This window comes from Falco peregrinus, chromosome 2, assembly GCF_023634155.1.
Source record: "Falco peregrinus isolate bFalPer1 chromosome 2, bFalPer1.pri, whole genome shotgun sequence".
NCBI classification, from domain to species: domain Eukaryota; kingdom Metazoa; phylum Chordata; class Aves; order Falconiformes; family Falconidae; genus Falco; species Falco peregrinus.
The window spans coordinates 3,957,903-3,984,730 of NC_073722.1; the positions used below are offsets into that span (position 1 = coordinate 3,957,903).

Consider the following 26,828-nt stretch of genomic DNA (forward strand, 5'->3'; position numbering starts at 1 on the left):
CGCACCAGAAGAGCTTTTATTGCCAATGTTACCATTGGCCATTTTGGAAATCAGAACAATTGTACTGGTCACAGTGTACTTTTTGTTATCTTTGCGAAAATATTCCTAATATACAAAGCAATAAAATGCTCAGTCAGTGATCAAAGCTTCAAAGATGGAGATTATGCTCTCACTCCATGTACCTGCCTGCAAAACCATCCTTTCTTAAATGGAATTTATGTAAATAAGGTTGCGGGTTCCATGGGTTCTCTGACAGGGGAATGGAATAATATTTAGAAGGAAATCCAGATGATGGCAGGATTTAGATTTAATGTTTCAGATAGAGTTATACTGAACTTCATAGGATCTCAGCATTTTATTTGAATGTGATTTCTTCCTCCAATTAATGCTCCTGAAGTAAAGTGCTCCCCAGAGTCTCCTTTCAGCTCCCCATACTGGGCTTTTCAAGCAATCCCTAACGAAGCCTCAGCCTGCAGCCACCTCCCCTTCCCCTGGAAGGGCTGGTTTACTATGGGAGTGGTGCCGGTGACTGTGATGGGAACTGTGAAGTTTCACATCGGTGAGCCACCAGTCTCAGAGTGACTGGTCCAAAGGCCAGCTGTATTAAGGGCTGGAGAAATGGGTTGGTGGAAACACAATGAGGTCTTGCACCAGGAACAGAACAACTCCACGCTGGCTGGGTGCCCACTGGATGGAAGGCACCTTGGAAGAAAAGGAATCCAGGTGGGCAAGAGATAAAGTGCCCTTACAACAGAGAAAGCTATCCACGTAGCTACCAGAAAGCGTGTAGCCAGCAGCTCAACAGAAGTGATTATTCATGCTCCTCTGTTCTATATACATTCTGTAAGACCACATCTGGTGTAGTGTCATCTTTGGGCTGCCCAGTATGAGAAAGACAGTGACGGGACACTCAGATGGTGAGAGGATGGAGCACGTGATGCGTAAGAAAGGGTAAGGGCACGGCCTTTGTTCAGTCTCAAGAAGGTTGAGGGTGGGGGAAACCTAACCAGCCGCTGACTTCAGCTGCCTAACAGGTGGTTATAAAGAAACCAGACAGACCCTTTTCAGCCACATACAACAGAAGTATGAGAGGTAGCAGACATAAGCTGTAGCCATGGAAATCCTGACTGGAGAAAAAAAGACACAGTGAGGGTGTCAGTGAGGGTCAAGTATCGGAATGGATGACCAGAAAGGCTGCAGATTCTCTGTTCTTGGATATACTCACCTGGACAAAGCCTGAGCAACCGGATCTCACTTGTAAATCAACAGTGCTTTCAGCGAGGGGTAAGACTAAATAAATGCCCTCTAGAGTTCTTTCCAGCCTAAATGGTTCTATTCACCTTGAACTTGAGCTTCAGGAACAGAAACACAGTTTATTATCTATTATATATTATATAATATATTGTCTTCTCTGTTTCCTCTAGTACTTATTCTTTATTTGGAAGTCAAATGTCAAACTGAACTATTAAACTAAACTATTAAAACACAAACAGCCAGAAGCATACAGATTTCTAGGCACGCACACAAAGTGAGGGTCAACTCTTCTTTAAGGCTGGCTGTAAAACATTAACCTCAAAATAAGCACGCGCTGTCTCAAGAGTTGTGCATCTGCTTTTTCCCTTTCCATAAAGCTGCCCTCGAAATGAGCATGCTCACCTACTAACCTGAGTCAACTGACACTCTGAAAGCTTGTGTATGTGGCTCTATCAGATCAAAAACTGATCGGAAGAAACCTAAAATCCTGTCACATTCTCCGGTACGCTCTTCAGTTACACAAACAGGAAAGTCCTGGGGGGAAAAAGAAAGAGACATTATGAAAAACAGTACATTCCTAAAAGCACCTGGACATTGGTTCAAAAAACTCCTGAGTTTTTAAGCACATTATACATTCCCATTATCCAAGGCCTAACATAAAAACACTTCAAGTAACCGGAATCACAATGCTTATCTCCTAAGTCTGAACTTGGATCAGCGATTATCTATGAAAAAAACAGCAATTTTGCTGCCCAAACCAAAAAAATTCCGCTTCTTCTCTCCCCTCTGTCCCATTGTCAGACCAGTAAAACTCAAAATGCTTCTACTTACTAATTCAGGCCAAAGAAAAAGATATGCATAAGCTGGTTTAGTGACGTTTTATTAAAGTAATTTCTCAGGTTTCACCATCCCCCTCCACATATGTGCGAATTTCTTCTTCTGGCAATGAGCCACAGACCAATTTTGAGGTAGAAAACAGTTGTAGGGAAAAGAGAAAGTCAGGAATTACTTTATAAATGGACACATCTTATAATACATTACAATGCTCCCTTTAGTAGCCAAATCGTTCATGAACATTACACTTTATGTAATATCACAAATACACAAAATATGCTTTGCATATGATTGCAAAAACAGCAGCACTCTGGAGCCAAGCACATGGCTTAATATTGTAATAATGAGTCTACTTCAATGTAGTGGATTTTAATAAGACTTTAATAATACTGGTATGAAGCCAAATTACATAATGTCCCAAAATATGAAACAAAGCTTTTATAGAGAAAATAAAAGCTCACTGAAGTATAACCACATTAAAAAAAAAAAAAAAAGCAAACAACCACCAATGTTATCTAAACAAAGCCATTAGGCATATTTAATTTTTAAAAATCAAATTAGAGAAAAGGAACTCAAATCTATTCCCAGATCTCAAGATAAAATTAAAAAGGATATTATTTTAGGCAACATTTATGAAAATGAAGGTAGTACGCCAGCACTGGGAAACAAGCTAACACCGTAATTACCTCTTTTGGCACTGATATGGATATAGGTTGCCTATCTCCAGTTTCTCTCAAAAGATAAAAAATGATTCTGTTACCTTACAGGTTGATTTTAAGACTGAGCTATGTTGGATTGTCTATAAACAGCTTAGGCCAATAAAATAATTTCCTTCTACACATGAAAACCATGTTAAGAGTCTCAAAGGCAAAGAGCCAAATGACTTAGTTCCTCAACTCCCTCAGGTTCTGGAGTCTTGGGGAAAACAAGGACTTGAAAGCACCTGCAAAGCTCGGTCAGCATGGACCATTCTCAGAATAACTTCCTCTCTCACCTCTCCCGACGCATGACAGTTACACAGCAATTAAAAGACAAGCCAGTGTTTCATTTGTTGGATAACGCAGGCAGAATGTCACACATTGTTAAAGCTGTATAACCTTTCACATATTAGTGTTACGCTAGGTGGACCATTAGTATTTGCATGGATAACATTTTTTTGTCCTTTATTAGTATCAACGATTATAGACCCACATATCCAATAGAGAGATCAACATTTCTTAGCGTATTCCAATTACCACTGGCTACAATAAGCTGTAAACGGAGTCTAAATCAATGCTGACAGCCTATCAGAGCACGTGGTGATGAATACAGCAAGAATCAGAACAGTTTTCTTTACATACATTATACCGTCTCATCTACATGTCTCTAGACTTTTTAAGCAGTTTTGATAAAGGCATTAAAAGTTTTAAGAAGATTTAGATTCCACATGACAAGATGAAGTGTGGGGGACATTTAATGCCTTGGATTTCTTAGCAGTCTACTTTAGCTACAGAAGCCATTAAAAAGTTGCAAGTAACTTCAAGATGAAAGGTATTAGCAGCTTTTTAGAAAAGGATAATAACGCTGTTCTAGAGACTTAATGAGACTTAATTCACAGAAGCTTTTGACTTGGTCTGCTGTTAATTGAATCAAAGTCAATGATGATCTTGCTACACTTTGGCTTGAATTCCCTAAAATAAAGAAAAATACAGATATCAGTTAGTGAGTAGTTAAAACATTTTGCTTGCTTTAGCTCCAGCTAAATTTTTGAAGGAATAAAAAAAATCCCTCCTTGGATTCACGTAGTTTTCATCACTATGGGAGCCAATTATAGTGCACCACACTGAGAGAAAGCTGGACAAGAAAGACTAAGACAAAAAAGACACATGGGGTGGGTTAGCCTGTACATTCTTCAGCTATTGGAGTTCATAAATTACCCAGGAGTCAAAGGACTTGTAACAATTTAGCGGCTGGTGGTAGCATCATGTTACCAGGGCTGGGATTTTTGTTCATATATTTTTATATTTCAAATATTTTTAATGTATATTTACAGATATAGGACAAATATATGTATCCATAAAAATATTTTATTCTACTGTGTATGTATTACATATACCCATATCTGCCTACATATGTATATATAAAAGATATTCGGAACATATTTTGATAAATATTTTGATCACTTCCTGCCAGGTTTTCAAAGAACACTTTCAAACTTCGCCTCATTATATTAAAATATTTTTTGTGCTAGGGGAATAGATCACATTATGCATCATATTGGGAAAATCCAAACTAGTTAAGAGGGAATCATTTTAAAATTGTAACTTTAGAACTGTAAAATTAATACTGCCACAAAATGTTTCCTTTTATTATCATTAGAGCATCTGCTACAGCAATTAGCAAGGAAGGTATTTGGGGACCAAGCATGTATTTTCCAGTCTACCAGTAAACAAAGGATTATGCAAATAGTGTGGATTTAGTGCCTAATTAAGCTCTGCAGTTCAGTTCAAGAGATTCATTAAGTACCACCTACATCCTTAACAATCAATACAAGAAGGAGTAACAGTCTACACAGAAAAGCACATGCTGCTGACCACAGAAACTCTGAATACTTTGTTCAGAACACCAATCTGAAATGCAAGAAACACTTCTCACCCTAGAGAAGTTACAAGATTTGACTTGCAAGAGAATGATTTATGCTTCTTAGTCAAATAGTCTTAGTAGGCAGGAAATACACTGAAGGACTAAAACTGCATTTCAAGTACTGCTGTGTTTTTTCATGGATGTTTCTTAGCCCAGTAGGTACCTTTCATCCTAAAATTTCATCTGTCAGAATTGTTACATTTGCAATTTTTTCCAAGTCTTTATATTAATATTGTAAAACTTTTTTGAGTTGCAAAGCCTCCCTGACTGCATAATTAGCCTCACCCACAGCATGTTATTGGTATCAAACTAGCTGTTGAACAGATTGTCTTTAGGTATCTCTATCAGTGTCTTTAGAAACCCCACTCTTCAAACATTTTTCAGATTCTCATTATTTTAAGGCAAATATTACAAGTTTTACCTTTTTTTCACAAGAAAAGCTGACCAAAGAAGACTGGACAGCTATAGGCAACAAGAATTAATTATGGGTGGCTGGTCTAACGCCTTCCCAAATTGACTGCAACAAAAACATACTGAAGTTTCAATAAGGAGTGGGTAATCCACAAAAAAAAGTCAACTGGTCATTTCAGTTGAACTCATAGGAGAACAGGGTAATTCAGATAATCTAAGGGACTTCAGGAGATCCTCTAGTCTAACCTCCTGCTCAAAGCAGGGTCAGCGATGACTCTCTCGAGGACAACGTAACAAATAACCATCACATTAGCAGTCCAGGAACTAAATGAGTATTCCAAATGGACCGTTTTCTCATACAAACATTATGAAATTGAAATTTAACCATACACAAGGCAAAAAGAATAGTTCAACCATCTGTCAATCCAGTACCTTTTGCAGGCATACAGAGCCAGCCCTCTACAAACACTACCAAAGATTAAGATGTTCCACAATACAAAGAAGAAGAACCTTTGCCCCAAAGTTGGACTCCTTTGCCCACCATTTTTTTCCTTTCCAAAATAAAAACAAAGTAATCCAAAATTCTCTTACCTGTATATAATACCTGCTAAATCAAACATCCGCCGTGCAGCTGTCATCTCAGTAGTGTCATGATACTTGTCAGACATAAAAATAACTTCCTTTATGCCTGAAAGAGTCATATAGAAAAAATGTTTGAATTACAAAGAAAAAAAAAAAGTAATGCCTGGTGCACAAAATCAGAAAAGGCAGCATTCATCCACATGCTCTAGAACTCCTTGGTACACCTCTACTTCCCAAAATACTACAGATTGTACTTAAGAATAAGGCTATGTAAGGTAGAGCTGTTCGTGAAGACTGTTCTTTCAAAAACGCTGGAAAAATGTTTTTCTCCACTTTCACCTAAGTTTAACTCAGAAAACCAGAACCAAAAACTTGTAGGCAAAACCGCAAGATAGACAGACTAGAAATCATGCATTTTTGCAAAAGTAATTGAAAACTTATCTTTCTACCTCTCTAATATAGATAAAATTCCCCACAAAGAACTTAAACCCCAAATCCTATTCCCCTTCCAAACGCACAGCTATAAAGGCATGCTTTTTTCTTTTGTTCTGTGTTTTATAACTCCCAATCACAGGTTCAAATCTTCATAAATGCATGCTGTCTCAAATTGTTGAATAATCTGTGCCTAAATTACCTAGGCAGGGGAGAAGCGTAAAGGCTAACCCAAGAGAATTCACAAGCGTTCCAGAGCCTATCAACTTCTTACTGTATTTACCAGACAACACGAATATCAATACATCGCAATTTAGTGCTGACCTAAGTGCAGAAGGAAAACGATGAGTGACTACATTGAGAACAAGCAGCCAATCTGCCCTGAAGACCGTTTGATTTTGATTCCATAAATAAATGTAGCACAAATACAGAATACCATTACCTTTCCTCCTTCACTTCTCTTAATTTCAAAGCATACTGACCAAATAAAGCAGCACTCTGGTTGCTACTTTTTTTCTAGATTCACATGGCCATTAGTGGTGAGAGAGACTCCCCAGAACAGCAATCCATGCTAGGATTGCAAGGTTTTACTCAATGAGCAAAATACGTGCTACCTTAAGCACAGATTTTTACGGAACTGAAGCCTACTGCAGATACTGCCTAATCTGAAAAAAGGAGACACATTTAGGCCAGCACACTTGCTGCAGTGGCACAGATTTATAACAATTGTAATGAAAGACATAATTAAAGTAGGATCATAGAAGTCTTATGACATTTATGAGCAAAGATATTTTAAAATCTTCAAATATCTACCATGCATCACATTTAAATTAAAATTTCATGTATATACTCCCAACAGACCTTTTGCCATGCAGAAGTTTATTTCTTTCTGCCCTACTCTATTCAATGTGTCAGAGCACAGTAAAATTGACAGTAATTATATGCAAAGCCTGTGTTGTTCTTTGGCAGCTCTTGGTCTAAGAAGTTACAAACCTAAATTAGAAGCACGCTTAGAATCACAGAAGATGCAATTAGCACTGGAAAAATTTGGCACCATTCAGATGCAAAAAACCCCCACAAGTAGCATCTTAGGAAGTTGACAGTGCAATTAATTTAGATCTAACAGCAGCAATTTAACATCAAATACATCCATGATAAGATACCAATGAGCAGGCAGCACTGCAACCCTGACAAATCAAGCTGGCACTACTCCTTACCTGCCTGGATGATGAGCTTTGCACATTCATTACATGGAAATAAGGCAACATACATGCTGCAGCCTTTCACATCAGCTGAGTTCTTGTTCATGATGGCATTCAATTCAGCATGGCACACTGATTTAAAAAAAAAAAAAAAAAAAAAGAAGCAGCAATTCATAATACTGTTCATTAAAATAAATCAGTCAAACTAAAATTAAAGTGTTACAATATAACTGCTTACATCCTTTCAAAGGGAAATAGCTTGCACAGCTTGTCATAAAGGGCAGAGGAAGAAATAAAAGCAGAAATACCAAGATCAATGAAGGTCAACTGTTCTGACCAGGCTGCCGATTAGTAATGATATCATTAAGCACATTAGCATTGCCATTTGCTAACACCTATTGCAGGCAACAAAGCTGTAGGCTGTGGGCCAAGTAGTTGCAACCACCCTAAGTAAAGCAGTATCTCACAGCTTCACAACTCCCTGGAGTGTCTAATTGCCAGTATAAACCAGCTCATTTATGTGTTTACATGCACAGATAGGAACAGTCTTACGGTTATAAGAGCACACTGTGCACTCTTAAAGGCAGGAGAATCGCAAAGTAAAACCAAGCAGCTCTGTCCTCTGGGTCTCAGAACAGCTCCGCGCTGCTGCATGATTCTCTCACCCCAAGAATACACAAGACACACTCAACCATAAAAATGTCCCAGCTTTAATATTAAAGCGAGTTTACTGCTCATTAAAAGGTGACAGACTTCCCAAGCAGGAAAACAAAGTCCTCTGTTTCTCCATGGATTTGAGACAGGCCAGGTAGCAACAGACTATCCTGCCTTATTTCACCGTAGCACAATGGCTCTTCCGGGACAGATCGCGCCTTAGGGTTTAAGTTTTTATGCTGTACACATCAGCAGATTATCTAATGTGTTACTAACACAGGTGAGAAGAGTGCAGTTTCTGTGTCATCCACCACGAACCTCTGAAAAAAACATTAGGATCTCTGAGAGAACTTCCTGTTTACTCCTAGGAGTGACAGCAAGTTGCATAATTTATGTACCTACCTACTAAGAAATTGCCTGCTGCCCTGACTGACTTCATTAACAGGTGCGGAAGTGTGGTGTGGGTTTGAACTCATCTAAAGACCTGCATGTGCAGACAACGTTAAGAGTTTTTCCACTGCTTGTTTTGAAGAACTGATCAAAAAATAAAAATAAAAAAAGTTTTCTTCACCTTTGCATTACATGCAAAAACTAAAACAGGCAGCTTCATAGCACAAGTTCATAGAATACTTGCTACTATATACTGACCTCTGTGCGAATGATCTCACCACACAAAGAATAACTGAGTGCATTACCTCCAGCACACAGCAATCCTTGCCGAATCCAAGTGTTTTCCGTATGCGCTACATTTCTACATGGAATTTTCTACGTAACAGCTAAAGCACGACAGATTTACAGCCGAAGTTACAGCACACGAGCTTTCCCATATAGACAAGTCACAAAGGACCAAACACTCGCTAAAGAAAGCTCAGTATCAACTTCTACAAGCAGACCCCAGCACCACTATGACCGTGCTGCCCACACACCTTCTCACAACCAGTAAAGCCAGAAACTAACATACAAAATAGGAAATTAACAACAAAAAAAACCACCCAAGCACCATCACATTAAAGTTTACATTACTATTATTATTGTTTCTATTGCAAGTGTAATTGGGTCACTTTGTATTTTAAACATATACTATTAAGTGCACAAGATACACAATTATATGAACCTATACATTTAGAAAATACAGGAAATACATTTAACTCAAAGTATATCACTGAGTTGCACTAATCTTATGTAGCCTTCACAATAAATAGTCAGAGAATTATTTTTCTGGGGTTACAGAGGATTGAGTGAAAAAGAGTGTCATTATTTCCACAACTGGAACTATGTTATGTTAACAGGACAGAAACATTCACTTTCAAGTTTTTTTGAACAGTGTACTACTTATGATCTAGGCAGCAGTCTAAAATATGGAAGGCCTCCAGAAAGAAGGATGAGGGAATGTGTGCAAAGGCTCACAGAACTAATAAAAAAACCCCAAAAAATTCCTTCAGTAAATATTTTTCCTTTACTGAACTCAGAAATCTTCAGCCATAAAACCAGACAAGTTTCATTATTAGTACTGCAACAAGTTTCCTTCCTGCACTGATGAGAAAGAAAGGCTCTTTCAGCAGACTTTTTACAAACTTTCAACAACAAACCTCTTCACAAGCGAAAACACATTCAGGCTAAAAATAACATACAAGATTATCAGCTGGAGTGAGAGAAAAGAGAAATTTTACCTCCTGATCATCCTAACACAATCTGAAGTTAAGAAAAATTATGACTCTCCAGTGTGGAAAGGAGACACAGGAACAGTAATAAAGAAGAAACAGAGACTCATAATTTCAAGAGTAGCAGGCTTTCATTTTAAAAACGTAACAAGGGGAGTTTTTCAAGCACACTGTGGCCTAACCAACTATTTCTTACTGCACTTACTGCAGAAAGTAGTATGGACTAGAAGTTTGCATTGATTCCAAAAGTAATCTTTTTCCTTCCAATTTTTTTTTTTTTTTTTTTTTCTCCTGGGCTATTAAATACAAAACCAGTTTGGCTCAGTTGCTGGAACTTGGAAGAATATTCCAGGGAACTCTCATTACGTGTCTTTGTTTCATACATTTCCTTAGACAACTGCTACTGGCCTTTACAAAGATACTATGTTACATGGTCCTTAAGGAGGTATAGGCTTCAGACAAATATTTTTAGGTTTTGTCCCACCACTCTTCTTTCCCTCTTCCCCGCGTTCCCCTCTCTCTGGCAGATAGGCATTGACCAATTTATAGATAAGATAGTCTATTATCCCCAGATTTTTCTTATGGACCTGCCCAGCTTTGAACAGAGCGTTAGTGAGAGAGAGAAGAAAAATCCAGGAGTCCAAAATCCCTCCTGTTAATACCAAAGTAGTTTACATTTGGGGTGTTACAAAGTTGTCTAACCTATTAAGAGCTCCTATTAAGAGTTACACTGTCCTCACTCAGACAGTAAGAAGCTAACTTGAAATAACCTTTCACAGGTGCACAGTATTCAGAACTCTGAAAACTGTGTATTTAAATAGACTAGTAAAACTAAAGAGTTTTTACAATACTCTACGGGGTGCCCCAGTATTTTGGTTTTTTAAAAAAATAATATTCATGTATAGCCAACATAACATTAAGTCTGCAACGCTGGTTTCCATTCTGGAAAAGTGGCTTGAAAAGTATTCTCTAAAGGCTTCATTAGCTGAAGAAATAACCATGCAACGAGAGGTTAGTGTGTGTTCTGACATTCCCACCACCTGCTATTATATTCATGAGAGCCGAGGAGAAAAAAAAAAAAACAACCAACCAGAGGAATGACTGCTTCATTAGTGGTAGTATTAATTGCTACTGTTTCTATCTCTCCTCATTACATACTGCTTGTGTTGCATATATGAGGTAGCACTCATCCTTAAGCTTACGTGTAAATAAAAGACCTCTACTTACCCTATCAATGTTCATTGTTCAGGATTAACCCCTTAACATGAACATACTCTTAGTGAGTTGCAGAGTCAGAAGTACTCCTTCCACCTACTAAAAGTGTTCTAATGCTTTTGTAAGAACCAAAGGTCTAGTCAAAGTGTTTCTTAATACTGTTGAAAGGCTTACGTGCTTGAGGAGGAACTTGGAGTAGGGACCACCATAACACATCACTTTTCAAAAAGCAATCCAAGGTGGGGCTGGGGGGAGTGACCTTTCTACGTGATTAATTACTAGCTAACTGAGCCAGAAAAGCAATTTTGAGAAATTACGCACTAAATACGGTGTTACATTTGAAAAGAATACATTTCAGTGATATGCATTGTCACACAGAAAGCTCTGACTTATTAACGTAAGTTTTTACACTGCCATGTTAACCAAACTGATAAATACTATGGGTTCCCAATACAGATACATGGCAATAGCACAGCACTCTTCAACATAAACCTGGCACAGAAATGGACACGAAGAGTTTCGTAATTTGGCCCGCTCCTCAGTCTTTAGGTAAAATCTTGACCTTTTTGTGTTCATCCCTTACCCATCCCATCTTTGTCCAAGCTCCACCTACCAGTTATCCTTTAAGCACCGGATGCCTGATGCTGGACATAGCAAGGATGACAGAATGGACTGAAATACTATTTAAAAGAACGAGGTCTGGACTGACAACCGCTGGGAACAGTGGATAATGGATCTGGAATTTGTAGAATGACGTCAACCTTTTTTTTTCAGCCTTTGTGAAAGCATAGGGATGGGCTGCTGGCCACAGCATTAGGGGATGGCAGGACACTCATGTTGGGCCGACACTGCCCTCAGCCCTTCCAGCTGCTCTCTTTCTTGCTCTGTGTGCTAGAGGAAGAGCAGTTGCTGCGGTCAGGGCAGGGAGGCAAGGGTAACGCCATGGGATTTCAGTGAAGTCCCAACCTTTTCAGACTGCAGTCAGAAAAAGGGAACAGCCCCAGCATCACTGCTTTCTCCCCTGCAAAAGGAGAACTGGGAAGTGAAGATGGGAACCACTCAGACCATTTATGAACATCACAAAGTCTGCTGAGGGCACACCAGCGAAGCCCCTCTCAAAACCTGAGAAGCAGTAGCTAATCCACCCCATTTCCCAGTTCCTCCCATCTCCCATCCTGCTCCAAGTTCGTTCTGCTCTCAGCAGAAGAGACATTTCTTAGTGGGCAAGCAGAAAGAGAAAAATAATTTTTGGTGTTTCCATATCTCCAAATTTTCTAGAGATGTTTGACACCAGAACTGGACAGAAATCCACACAGGACAAGAGAGTGAGTGGGTGTAGGTGAAGACTGTCTCCTATAGATCCTCTTTCCAGCTGAAGCCTCAGCTTTGCACTGCCAATTGGAGAGAGAGCATCACACTTCTTCATAGTGCCTTATCAAGTTTTGTGCTGTCAAAATAACAGCTTCTACGAAAGTAACATTTGCCTGAATATCTTCGAGTGTTCATCTCTCTAAGAAATTGACTAAAAGCTCATAATCCTAACATGAGGAAATGTTGATAACAGTTTGTTTCATTTTTCACAGCAGGTACTGTTCAATTAGAGCATACTTTTTGCCACAGCACATATTTTATCGTATCTGAACCTGTATAAATATTTGTAAGCAAATTTACTCAATATTTTCTCTATTGCTCATAGGTTTCTAAATTTGCCAGTCATTTTAATTTAAAACTCTCTTAATTAGAGATGTTTGTCAAATGGGTGTTCTTAGATTATAGTGGAGACAGAGGGCATAGCAGGAGCACAGCAACTAGCATTAGTGAGAAGACTTGTGTTAACAGGAGAAAAACGTAGCGTTTTAAATGATCGATGAGAGGAAACTGAGCATCATCGAACCCTTGGATTCTTCTAACAGAAACAGAGGGCACTCGCTTTTGACTCTGAAAGCCAGAATTCTGTCTAATTATTAAGAAGCAGAAGTGGTACTGAACACAATGCTTCAGGAAAAGCTTTTAATAACATCTTAGTAAAGCAGGTATTCAAAACCGGCCTTCCATTTTCTTTCATTTGCACAGAAACGTCCCCACTCCTGTCACTGAACGGCAGACTGGAAAGAGCTGGTTCCAACATAACAACAAAAGTAATTTTTCACAGCACAAAATCAGACCTTCTGAAAAACACCAGTGCTTTCTGACAGAACAAGCTATACTGCCACATTGTGCAAATACACACTACAGCTAGAAGGAAGAGTTTTAATCTGCATCAATACTCTCACATGGAATGCACAGTGTCAATACAAGTGATCCATATCACTAGTCCTGTAATATCCAAATGCCTTGCAAACATTTGCATCCTCTAAGGTAAAGTGAGCACTACCTACCACATTTTGATGGTTTTTTCAGTAGCAGCTCATGCACTTGGATATGGGTACATACAAATTTACAACCCCTTCCTCAATACCGAGCTGAGCAGAACCCACACTTGAAGGTGCAGGTTAGAAATGTTCACTATCTCACAGAATCACAGAATAGTTTGCTGGAAGGGACCTTAAAGATTATCCAGTTCCAACCCCCTACCATGGGCACAGGGACACCTTACACTGGCCTTGAACATTTCCAGGGATGGGGCACCCACAAATGCTCTGGCCAACCTAGGCCAGTGTCTCACCACCCCCACAGTACAGAATTTCTTCCTTACATCTAATCTAAAGCCACCCTCTTTCAGTTTAAACCCATCCCCCTTGGCCTATTGCCACATGCCCATGTAAAAAGTCCCTCTCCAGCTCTCTTGTAGGCCCCCTTCACATACTGGAAGGTCTCCGCAAAGCCCCAACTCCAACCCTCTCAGCCTGTCCTCACAGGAGAAGTGCTCCAGCCCTCTGAGCATCTCCGTGGCCTTCCTCCAGACTCGCTGCAACAGGTCCATGGCCTTTGTGTGCTGAGGGCCCCAGAGCAGAACACTTTGTGCTCCACGTGGGGTCTCATGACAGCGGAGGAGAGGGGGAGAATCGCCTCCCTCGACCTGCTGGTCATGCTTCTTCCGATGCAGCTCAGGATACAGTCGGCTTTCTGGGCTACAAGCGCGCATTGCCAGGTCATGTTGAGCTTGTTGTCCACCAACACCCCGCCAAGTCCTTTTCCTCAGGGCTGCTCTCCATCCGTTCTCCACCCAGCCTCTATTTGTGCTTGGGATTGCCCCGACCCACGTGCAGGACCTTGCACTTGGCCTTGTTGAACTTCATGAGGTTTGCACGGCCCCACCTCTCAAGCCTGTCAGGGTCCCTCTGGATGGCATCCCTTCCCTCTACTGCACCACACAGCTTGGTGTCATCAGCAAGCTTGGTGACAGTGCACTCAGTTGCAGTGTCTACAGTGTCACTGACAAAGATGTTAATGAGCCCTGGTCCAAATACCAACCCCTGAGGAACACCACTCATCACTGGCCTCCACTTGGACATCAAACCATTGACCACAACTCTTTGAGTGCAACCATCCAGCCAATTCCTTATTCACTGAGCGGTCCATCCATCAAATCCATGTCCCATTTAGAGACAAGGCTATCATGTGGGACAGTGTCAAATGCTTTGCACAATTTCAGGTACATGACATCAGTTGCTCTTCCCTTATCCACAAACACCATCATAGAAGGCCACCAGATCTGTCAGGCATGATTTGCCCTTAGTGAAGCCATGCTGGCTGTCACCAATCAGCTCCTTATTTTCCATGTGCCTTAGCGTAATTTCCAGAAGGATCTGCTCCATGATCTTGCTGCGCACAGAGGTGAGACTTACTGGCCTGTAGCTCCCCAGGTCTTGCTTTTTTTGTCTTTTTAAAAATGGGAGTTATGTTTCCCCTTTTCCAGTCACTGGGAAATTCACCAGACCGCCACAACTTCTCAAACGCAATGGATAGTGGCTTAGCCACTTCATCTGGCAGTTCCCTCAGGTCCCATGGACTTGTGCACCTTCAGGTTCCTTAGATGGTCTCAAACCTGATCTTCTCCTACACTAGGTGGCTCTTCATTCTCCCAGTCCCTGCTTTTGCCTTCTGTGACTGGCAGTTTGGCTAGAGCACTTGCCAGTGAAGACTGAGGCAAAAAAGTCATTGAGTATCTCAGCCTTCTCCATATCCAGGGTAACCAGGTGTCCCGTTTCCTTCTGGAGAGGGCCCACATTTTCCCTACTCTTCCTTTTATCACCACCTATAGAAGCTTTTCTTGTTACTTTTGATGTCCTTGTCCAGATTTAATTCTATCAAGGCTTTAGCTTTCCTAACCTGATCCCTGGATGCTTGGAGAATTTCTCTGCATGCTTCCCAGGCTACCGGTCCTTGCTTCCACCCTCCGGAGGCTTCCTTTTTGTGTTTGCGTTTGTCCAGGATGTCCTTGTTCATCCATGCAGGCCTCCTGGAGTTTCTGCCTGACTTCTTCTCTGCTGGGATGCATCACTCCTGAGCTTGGAGGAGGTGATCCTTGAATATTAGCCAGCTTTTGTGGGCCCCTCTTCCCTCCAGGGCTTTTTCCCATGGTACTCTACCAAGCAGATCCCTGAAGAGGCCAGTGTCTGCTCTCCTGAAGTCCAGAGTAGTGAGCTTGCTGTGCACCCTCCTCACTGCCTTGAGGGTCTTGAATGCCACCATTTCATGGTCGCTGCAGCCAAGGCTGCCCTTGAGCTTCACATTCCCCACCAGCCCCTCCTTGTTGGTGAGAACAAGGTCCAGCATAGCACCTCTCCTTGTTGGCTCCCCTATCACTTGGAGAAAGAAGTTATCAATGCATTCCAGGAACCCCCTGGATTGCTTATGCCCTGCTGTGCTGTCCCTCCAACAGGTATTGGGGTGATTGAAGTCCCCTCGAGGACCAGGGCTTGTGAACATGAGGCTGCTCCTATCTTGTCTGTAGAGGGCCTCATCTGCTCAGTCTTTCTGGTTGGGTGGCCTGTAGCAGACCGCCACTACAATGTCACCTGTCCCTGCTCTCCAGTTAACCCTGACCCATAAACTCTCGGTTGGCTCCTCATCCATCCCCAGGTGGAGCTCCATGCACTCCAGCTGGTCATTGACATTGAAGATAACACCCCCCCTCATCTCCCTGCCATCCTTCCTGAAGAGCCTGTGTCCTTCCACCCCAACACTCCGGTCAGAGGAGCCATCCCACATCTGTCTCAGTGAAGCTGATAAGATTACAGCCCTGCAGGAGTGTGCATGTCTGTTAACTCCAGTTAGAGTTAGATTCTACGTACATTTGCATAGGGGCATTTACATCCCCATGCAGCTGACTTACTGGCTAAAGTGGCTGTTCCTTTGTACTGCTCTTCAGGTGCCCTCCTGCTGACCTGTGATCCCCCTCTGTTCCCTCCTGCTGACCTGTGATCCCTCCTGCTGATCTGTGATCTCCAAAGCCTCAGGCTTTGGGCATCTATTGCTGGCACTGGCATCAAACTGGTAGGAGTGGGATGGATTGATTACAGCAGATGTAAATGAACATTGCAGCAGACATAGATAACTGAGACACTGGTGAATTTCAAGCCAATGAGTTTCAAGATACAGTAAAATTTAAGAGTGACAGGCCTGTTCAGTCTTACAACAGAAGTTCAAAAGGTTATTGTTATCAGTTAGTGCACAGGGGAAGGGGGAAAAGGAGGAAAGGTTAATTGCTGTGAGTAAGACAAGCTAAAAGAACAATGCTGGCACACACAACAAAGTATAAATTAACCATGAATGTGTAAACTAACCACAAATAAATTTAGGGTGGAAACTGGAAGTTTTATAGTCATGGAACAGTGCATCTGATCAGAGCTGTGGGGTCAACGCATCCATCTGTTTTGCTGGAGCTCAATAAATTTATTATAGGATCATCTAACACACTTCACAAAGATAGCCTCTGGGTCCAATCCCCTGCTACGTCTATGCCGCTGAACACAGACAGGACCAGGGACCCACCCTTGGTCCTGAGGCCAACTGGCATAGACTGACTCACGTTCATCTTACTCAGGGCGCCATCAGCATTACATAGCACTTGGCCCTGGGTTTCCTCAAGGCTCCACATCTCGAGAGTCTCAGGGCACCACATACTTATTTTGTATATCTCAGTTCAAAGTGCATAAAGAAGCAAGGTGACTTTTTTGCAGCCCACCGGAGTGGAACTTTCACAGCCTGAAACAGCGTACTTGTTGCATACCCCCCAGTATGGCCTGAGGGAGGGAGGAGGGTTAAGAAGCTAAGAAGCGGGCTTTGCATTATAGGCCTATGCAGGATGACAGTTTTCTTGCAGCCTTTTTTTCCACCCTGCCCTCCGGAGCAGCCTTTGAGTGAGCCATTCGCAGAGCGATACTCAGGCTTTGTTCTGAGAAACTAGTCAGAGTGGTCCAGATGGAAAGTGAGCTAATGTTTATGCCTGACCTACAACAGTAAGTAAAACCAGGAGGTCAGCATTCAGATCCAACCCCAGCCCCTTTCTGTAGCACTGCAGGTGGATGAAGTAGCTCTAGCAGACACCTTCCATGTTAGCGTGGTTGTATATGCACAGTTACTATCAGCTTTACCTAATAAGCTACGTTGCAGCTCCAGTGATGAAGATGCCAGCAATCCCATGATAAGCTACTGGAGCACACAGTAAGATTGTACCATCTCCGAACAAACCAGTCAGGAAAAAGCAAGGATAACAAGTTCAATTTACACAAATGCTGTGATGATTAGCAAAGGCAGAAAGGAAAACATGACAGTTTAATGAGATTTTAGCAGCAATTCTATGTGTCTCTGCATCTAGCAGAATTTTTTAAAGCAGACAATTTTTTTACATATATACTTGTCTGGTCTGTCAACTGTGCTATCAAGATTAATAAGAAACTGCTAGAGTTTAAATGATCTGTGAATTACAAAATAGGTTGTTTATTCATCACAGCAGACACTTTATGTTACAAAGTTGTGATTTTTTTAATGAGGTGAAGACAGATTCTTGGGGGGAAGGGCAGTAGTTAGACCAACTCCTAGAAATGAACTCATCTCTCCAAGTTGTTAGATTGGTTAGTGCATTTTTTTAAACATCACATATAGAGATTTTTACTTTACTCCACATCTTTTGGAGTCAGAGTTAACTAAAGAAAAAAACCCTCAAAAATTCTCAGGTCATCTTGTACAAAGATCCCTCACAAATTCATACAGCACTTTTAGTTTAAATTGGTCAGTTTCGATTTGAGCACCTGGAACAGCCTCAGGCCCCAGAGCCCACCCATGTTGGTCTTAATTCAGAACTGAGACCTTACAGCAGCATAAAGATTCAACCAAAATCAATATTCTGTTTCCAGTACTTTATATTTAATCAATGGGCTAACACTTGTTTCCTCAGCCTATAAATAAAGAGCAGTCACACCAAGTTGTACCATTATGGTATCATCATTATGTGTAAAACCAGTGCTTCTGTGCTTTAGAGCAGACTTCAAATTTGGCAGCTGCTGGCTCTAGTATTGGTAATACATCTTTTATGAAAAATAATATGAAACTGTCTCAAGCTTAGGAGTTAACATTAGAGGTTTTATAATAAATTGGTAAAGTGAACAAGGACAAAGTACCGGGGTTTTAAGAACTCAAATGTGAAACTGATGAATTAGGTGCTGAGCCACTGCATATCATCTTTCACTGCAACGCTATGGGAAACCAGAAAATGTAATGCCGGTTTTTAGAGAGAGCTCTGGGTGAACACAAGGAATGTCAAAACTCATGCAAGTCCAATTTCTGTATCAGACCAATTGTTAGAAGTTACATGTGAAAAACAGAATTAGTAGGCAGAGATAAATGCTGTATACTGGAAAAAAAGAGTAAGCGTCTCTTTGCAAAACCTGAACTCTGGTGCTCATTTCCTCCCACCCATGCAGGGGGAAGGGAAAAAAATCTCTCTGGGTTTTTGTTCCGTTTTGTAGTTCTTCCCCCCGCCGTTCCTGAGCCCAGGACAGGCAGAGATGCAGCAAAGGATGAAGGAGCTCCTAATACCCATTTTTCCTGTGCCCATGGCTTCTGCTGCGTTGGTCTCACGCCACAGAAGTGCAGCAGGAGCTGGTGTCAAAGCAGAAAGATGAAGAAGGGAGATTTAAGCAAGCATACGCTCCCTGATTCCTTATCAGTCCTAACCAGGGTGCCTTCCCAGCATCAGCTATAGCAGGCCACAGGGCAGCTCTCAATTCCATTCTCATGGCATGAAGCCTAAGGCAGCCTGGCAAGTTGTCTCCTTGGCTCCTGCAAACCATGACTGGCCCAAAGGAGTAACTGTACAGCCCTGTCGATAGGTGCACCAAGACTCACAGAGGACCCTTGAAAGTAGGCTTGCAGAAGGCCACAGTACGCCTGCTGCAAAGACAAAGACACGATCCAAAGCAGCACTCAAGACACTTCTACCACGAAACCATCCTTGTTCTCCTGTCCTTTTGCCCAATTAGTAGATGTGAATCAAATCAGAAGCTGAAACGAACAATGGAAGTCACCTCACCCATAGCAGGGTAGATCCACTGCACACCAGAGGCAGCAAAAATTGCATGGAATGACAGAATGCAATCACATAGTTCAAGACAAACAAAATTCAGCTCCTTCATAATATGTACTGCCTACGCCATGAACACCTGAACACTGGAATTTCTGACCAACAGTGGAGTTTACAATTCTAATACCTGTATTTTAGACCCAATTACTTGTTTTGCATACACATGTTCTCTGTAATTTCTGTGGAGACAACACACAGAAGCAGCAATCATCTGCAAACACTACAACTGCATGCTAATGAGCTGCATTATATTTACAAGTTTTCACTACACAATCCAAAATGGTTAATCATTTTTGAACACACTTCACGGGGAAAGTCGGACCTTCATAAAGACAGTTTTCATTTCTTTTCAGAGGTGTGATTTTTATCCTGATGAACCACATACAGGCATATTAACAACATAAGGTGAGTAGAAGAAAAACTGATCGATATTTTACCAGCTGACCTTTCACATACACAGACATCACAAGTGTGACCCGTCAAGCACAAGAAGCCTTACCATAAGGATACTTCGTGTCTAGCCTGTGTGCTGCCGTTCTTGTCCAGGGTAGTACATCATCGCTGCAGCCATTAGGCATCCCATTGTATCCAATTCCAACAATCTTGTTTTCTGAATTTACAATGCAGGCACCAACCTAAATAAAATCAGATTTATATAGTACCAACAGCATGCAAAACAATGGATGAACAAGAAAGACGAAATCTGACAAGTCAGTCCTACAATTTTCATTTAAGAGACAAGCTTCACTTTATATAGTATCACACCATCTAGTGAGCAAGGCTACAATTGTACCCAACTGGTGTACCTAACAGGAAAATAAATCAGGGCATATGCAACCCTGTTATCCCGCTGGTCACGCAGTCTCCATCCCAGCCTGCCAGCGCTGTTCCTTGTCCAATGATGAAGTTGGGACATCTCGTTCAGGGAGCAGAACCGGCACTGAATTAATCCTACTAAACCTAAGTTTTCTGTCAGTTCAACTCCCCAAACTAGCTTTTCCAGCAGCAGTATGAGCAGCAAGAAGCAAAAGAAAAGGTATAGCAGATGGGACAGAAATGCAGTAGTGTTGACCTAAGCAAAGATAGGCTCACAAACCTTTCTGGCTTGTTTATGCAAATGTGCGTCAAAATACCAGACCTTTTAGACTCTCACCCTTTATTACTTCAATCCAAGACAGCACTGGGACCTTTCTTACAGAATCATGAAGTGCCCCATTTGTATGTTTTCTGCCCATATTTTAGATTTACTGAAATGGCAAGAGTACTGATTTTAATTCACACAATACGCTTATCAACCAGCCCTCAGGTAACAAAAATTTAGCCCTAAAGTGAGTAACCTTCAGAGAACTAAGCCATTATGTGCAGAAGCCAGCAAGTAACTGAACAGACTGTTAACATGCATTTTACTCCGTGGTTTTTCTGGGATTTGCTTCCTGAACTTTTTCACACAAAGGAAGACTAACAAGAATGACTGGGTCCTGCACAACAGCATGTTTCAGGAGATGTATCAATCACCTCAAACCAATGTTCAACAGAAGCACATGAAAGAATGGGGCCAGACAGCGAAGCAGAGGGGGAAAGGGAACTTGAGGGAGGAACCAAACTAGAGGAAAACTCCAGTCAACCCAAGAACAAACAAAAGGGAATTTTTATACTCTTACAGGTGTGGAAAAGGAATTTGTAAAATGCTGTGTCTTAAAAAAATTACAATCTCAAACTTTCAGTAGTTTTATCTTCCTCCAACAGTAAGTATATTTACTGGAAAAAGGAGAGAAAATGCCCATGTTATTTTGAGCTCCAAATAAAGAGATTACAAAACTCCAAGCTGCAAACGTACACACAGAATTATACATGAGGTCAGGCCCAATAAGAGAATTTCTGTAACAAAAGGTGCTGACCATCTTAAAAATTGAATAGCTATATACTGAAGTAACTTGTAATAAGAAATTCCTGAAAGCTACATGTGCATCCGATGCAATGCACCATACAGATTAGCTTATGCTATTCTTATACATTGCCTTCTTACCTGAGAGCTTGGATCCTTGCTCCTTTGTGCTGACAAAAAAGCTACTGCCATAAAATATTCAGGCCATTCCAAATAATCTTCTCTTTTTTTGCAAGATGTTTCACTGCTGAAACTATAGTTTATGGAAAAAAACAGCCATCAGCAAACAACGCATAGCTAGAATTGTTGCAGACTATATTCTTTCAATGTGCACAAGTTTAAAGTAACCAGGACCAGTATCTGGCTAAGAAAACCGTACATTCACTGATATTTTAATAGTAAAACCATCAAGTGTTATGTGCTTTCCAGGAACTTATATATGCAACATTTGCTTTCAGAGGAAAGGCTTCCAAGTGAGGTTGCAAATTTCAGTTTCAGATAAGAAGGCTGAGCTATTCAGAGCACTGAGCTATTCAAAGACAGAGCAATTTATCCTTTATAGATAACACCTTGTATATTTCTAAGATTCAGGTATCATGTACTGGCATTCTTTTCACCCAAACAACATAATCTTTTTTATGATGACTGCGTTAACTGCAAGCCTCTAATCTAAACTATTTTGTACTTCTGCCTACAACTATGACAAGTGCTCGCTAGATTTCTATTTGGTAGCTTCCTAGGCAGTCATTCATTTCTGCCCGTAGTTATTGCCATGAGTTTGCCTCTCATTACAACACTTACCAGCAAAAATCTAAGGCCATTCCGATAGTCCCCTACTAAATTTCTCTTATGTCCTACGAAAGCCTTTTAAAAACTGAGAGGAGATGGGTTCAAGAACTTTTCTCTTAGATATAATGTACAAAAGTGGCACAAAAGATTGCTTCTTTTCCTGCGCTGGGGGGTTTATTTGGGGGAAGAAGGGAGGAAAAAAAAAAAAATAGTAGTGCATCATTTTCTCTTGCCTCCTTAGGCTGAAAGACGGCTCGGACAGTGTACGACACAACATGGGAATTTCTGTGCTTTTCAGCTCAAAGAAAGGGAAGAAAGGTATCCTCCCTCCCATCTTCAAGGTTTGCAAATTTCAAGGAAAAGATCACATTCAAAGAAATTTCCCCCCAACTCTCACCTATCATCGCTACACTTGAAAACCAAAAATAATGGAATATCTCAAATACAATTATTAGCCTATTAAAATACAAGGGGCACAGTACTTTTCTTCTTGGGCTCCTCTTACCAAGGATTACAGCTTAAGTCTGAGATACCCTTCTAGCAATACACAGCTATGCAGAAAGCTACATCACAGGTGACTGCAAGCCGCAAGCCATCTCCTAGCAACACTAGTATCCGCACTTTTGGAAGACAAATAAAACATTAGACGACAAGTATTTTGTTAATTATTATTTTTATAACCAAAAACATATATCAGAGGCTGGCAGTTACCTTGTCATAAAGAGGTTACACTATTTCAGAAAAGACAACGCGAGCACATAATAAAATTGTACTTTAGAAACCTACAGGGTGCTATTTACCAAAGCTAAATTGCTGGTTTTGAATAGTTCATATATGGCACGTTACAAGTTAGCAATTTTGGCTTGTTCTTGGAATGAATGAGGATCATCTTTAAGGCCATAGTCTCAACGTGAGGAGAGAGAAACATACACCCTTCTTGTAACCAGCAAACCCCTCTCACACTTCCACAACATTGTAAATAGTGCCCAGAACTGTCAATTGTCAAAGCGAACACACAAATCAAGTACGTAATTCTCAGAGTGCCCCAAACTGGCTTGAACCATCAACCATAACTAAATGGTTGGGACTATATCCTACTAAGAAAGTGTTCAGAAAACATGAAGCTCACATCAGAAAGAACAAATTAAGACATGCCCTCACACCTCTCTGTGCCAAATTCAACTTTGACAGGTTAACTGAAATGCCAAGAAAGTGTTTCAGCTAATTTAAGTGACAGTTTAAAATATCTCACAAAAGCAGATTTCCAAAATCCAAAACACCATCAGACTTTAAATGATCAGTTTAATACATTCCTGACTACATGACTATCACAGTGATGTCTTTGGAGAGGCATGCAACACACAATGAGGGACTACACCAAATAAAACATTCTGGGAAAGGGCTCCAGAAGGACAACAGTACTCTGAACTAAGAGATCATGAGATCTCTTTTTGTGGAATTATTCCCTAGCAACCCTATTTATTCAAAACAGAAAAAAAAGCTACTCGGTACATTTCTCATAAATACAGAACCGCATGTAAGAAAAACGAGCAGAAGGTTTACATCAAAGAGAACATAAAAAAAACCAAAAACCAACCTTACTGATTTACTTCTACTTAACATCATCGTGTCTGGCGAGATAATTCCCTCAGTGCACAGGAATGCTAGTGTGAAATGGGTATAAAACACTTAATTTCTGATTGAGCAGAAGCCAAGGCCTTGGCTAGCAGTCAAGCACACACAGGAAAATTAAGTTTATGGATTTGGGGCAACTGATCATCTTCCTTACGCTTATTTCTAAGTTCTAGAATTGCATGAATGAAAGCTAATCTAGAAAACATTATAGCTAGCTGTAAAATAAGCAACTAAGGCTTATCCTTGTGATAATTCATAAAACTTATGAATAAAAATAATGGGAACTGAAAGCCATGAAGATAACACTGCTCAGGAAGAAAGGGGGGGGAAAAATCCTAAAATTCTAGAGTGATTAGTAGTCTGCAGAAAAGTCTGCATAAACTTTTTTCAAAACATATTTTAAAGGAAAACAGAGAAAAAAATTCTATAATTGGAGGACAATGCCTCCCTTTCCAGTTCTTTTTCATCCACCTAGGCTTCACATCAGCTGTAACACCATCTGAAAAAGGAAGACATTTCATTCAGCTACTAAGAAAAAAAAAAAGTGTACCTTAATGAAAAGTTTAGGTGAGAATCCTAAACCAGAATACATCACCTCAAATTTTGTCATACGACAATCAGGATAGTCAGCTACACAACCATATAGCACAACTGGAAAACTGGTGGGTATCACTTTTTTCCCTTCTCCCCCTTTTTTAAGTTTGTCCTCTGCTTTTTTGTCTGTGATGTCACATGCATTATGTTCCCACTGTATTGTACCAGCTTTTTCCCCCAGTATCAAGCATGCTATAGGACATCAACATTTTGTCGCTCAACTCACAGAACTTAAGGTTAAAAAAAAAGACTTAAAGCATGTACTAAAAATAGGAACTAAACATCTTTGGCAATGCTCTTGCTCCCCATAAGCCAAATGGGATGTATGCTCTTGACGACTTTCAACACCAGCTTCTTCTTTAAGTCTCAAAATTTTGGTTTTGATTGCTATTATACCAAATGAATGTGACATTTCCTTTACCTGAGGTTGTCATCTTTCCCCTCATACAGGTACCGGGACATGGTCATTACCTACTCCTTACGGGCCGGTAAGGTTTTGAGAAAGGGATGAAGGGAAAAATCAACCTTTCTTAGAGAAAAATGATACTTTGTGCACTGAAAATTAACTATATTCAAATTTTTTGTGAGAGATAACCCACCAAACCTGCAAATATAAACATTGCAGAAACACTGCACCCCAACTGCACAAGAATATCCCTTCACCAAAGGTATCTTACTGGCACAGTCACTTCTTTGGCTTTAATTAGTTGCATATCGCTCATGCCGGTCTCCATTCCAGGAAATACCGAACACAAGGCACCCTACCCGCTCTTTCCCCTATCCTCAGGATGACAATAAATAAACAAAGCAAGCAGGCCGTGCCCCGGGCCAGGCCCCGCAGGGGTTCCCAGGAACGCCGGCCCGCGCGGAGGGCCTCCCTCAGCCGGTCCCTGCGCGCCGCGGAGCCGCCCGCCGCCGCCCCCCGCCTCGCCCCTGCCCCCTGCCCCGCGCAGGGCCCCAGCCAGGGCCGGGCCCCTGCCCCGAAGCAGCCGGTGACCGCGGCGGGTGCCGCCGCTCTCCCCACCTCGCAGGCCGGGGGCGGCCGCCCGCCTGGCGCAGGCCGCGACCGCCGCCCCCCCTAAGGGCCTGAACCCCCGGGCGGGAGCGGCCCGGCCCAAAGGGGAGACAGTGCGGTCAGTCCGGGGTGCGAGGGGCGCAGGGCGCTAGGGGAGGGCGAACGCCGGGGGGGCAGAGCGCGGACACGGCATCACGGGGGTCCCCACACCCGCGGCCCCCGGGCGGCAGCGGGGCGAGCCGACGCGCGGCCGGGCCCGGGCAGCGTACCCGCTCCGGTGGCGGCTGGGCGGCTGGGCGCTCATCCCGGCGCGGCCACGCTCTCGTTGGCCGCTTGGCGCCAAGGCGGCGGCGGGCGGGGAAGGGGGCGGGCGGCGGGGAGGAGCGCGGCGGGGGCGGGGGCGGCCCTCACCGGCAGCGGGCACGTGTGGCGGCCCGGGACCGAGCCCGCTGAGCCGGGGCGGGGGGCGCTTCCACCCCGGGGCTTCCGTGGGCCTCCGTGGTGCTGTCACCGCGGTACTCGAGTACGCGCTCTCGTAGTGTTCGGCTGCCTGACCGGCGCTGCTGCCGGCCTGGTGCTTCCACACCAGCATGCAGGTTTTCACCCAGCTCACGCTCTTGAGGTAAACGCCATTCATGAAAGCTTGCCATTAACATATTAACATGTCTAAAACTCCTTTTTTATTCTCTCGATACGAAATGGATGTGGAAAGCAAGTTAAGGTTTATTAATACTCGGCTGCTGCCACGTCTTAGATGTCGCCCAGGACACTCTGGTAGCTGAACATACACATACATATATACACACACATACACCCCATTACAGTGCAAAGTGAGTGATATAATGATAAATATTAAGTGTTGATATTGTTTGTCTTCCATGAGGAGCTGCCTAGTGGTTGCCACAGGGTCTGCCTTCGCAGAGACACTCAGATGGGAGCAAGGTACAGATGTTCACGCTGTGGGGCTGCGAGACATCAGATAAAGACTGCCCCAGCCCACCAAACATGCCTGGCTGAGCTCCCACCGGAGGCAGTGACAGGTGCAACAAACTCGGTGAGAGCAGTGATGGGCAAAAGGAAAACACTTGCTTCTGAGGGCATCCCCAAGAGGGGATTTGTGAGTGCAAGTGGTGCAGCTCGCACTGCACGTGTGCTGCACCAGTGAGCCGAATGTGGTCAACAGACGTGGCTGAGAGAATGGTTTCCTGCAGCCTGTTCTTCCTCTTCCTCTCCTAGGAGGACACTTCAGCTTGGGAGAAAGGACATATTTGGGAAACATGGCACATAGTAGCCCTATCCCAGAAGCTCTCTTTATAGTTCCTCCTTACTGACCACCTGCATAGCAAATTGCACAGCTGAGGACACCAGGTAAGTTAGTATCACAGAATCACAGAATGGTTTGGGCTGGAAGGGACCTTAAAGATCATCCAGTTCCAACCTCCCTGCCATGGGCACAGGGACACCTTACACTAGACCAGGTTGCTCAAAGCCTCATCCGACCTGGCCTTGAACATTT

The 26,828-nt window shown here is 42.2% G+C and overlaps 1 protein-coding gene across 5 annotated transcripts in view; it reads right to left on the reverse strand.

The window, feature by feature from the left end:
- Positions 1–2,118: 2,118 nt before the first annotated feature.
- DCTD (dCMP deaminase) overlaps positions 2,119–26,828 on the reverse strand; it is a 63,179-nt gene continuing 38,469 nt past the window's right edge. For 2 of the 5 annotated variants that reach the window (XM_005230824.3, XM_055795137.1), the window contains exons 4-8: positions 21,421–21,526; positions 19,894–20,029; positions 7,353–7,469; positions 5,713–5,809; positions 2,119–3,758 (exon numbers count right to left, since the gene is read on the reverse strand). In XM_005230824.3, the coding sequence (XP_005230881.1) occupies positions 3,680–3,758; positions 5,713–5,809; positions 7,353–7,469; positions 19,894–20,029; positions 21,421–21,471 (480 nt within the window). In that variant the 5' untranslated portion in view covers positions 21,472–21,526 and the 3' untranslated portion in view covers positions 2,119–3,679. Of the gene's footprint in view, positions 3,759–5,712; positions 5,810–7,352; positions 7,470–19,893; positions 20,030–21,420; positions 21,533–25,581; positions 25,665–26,828 lie in introns of those variants that run through there. The other 3 variants (XM_055795134.1, XM_055795136.1, XM_055795135.1) reach the window with 3 other exon arrangements.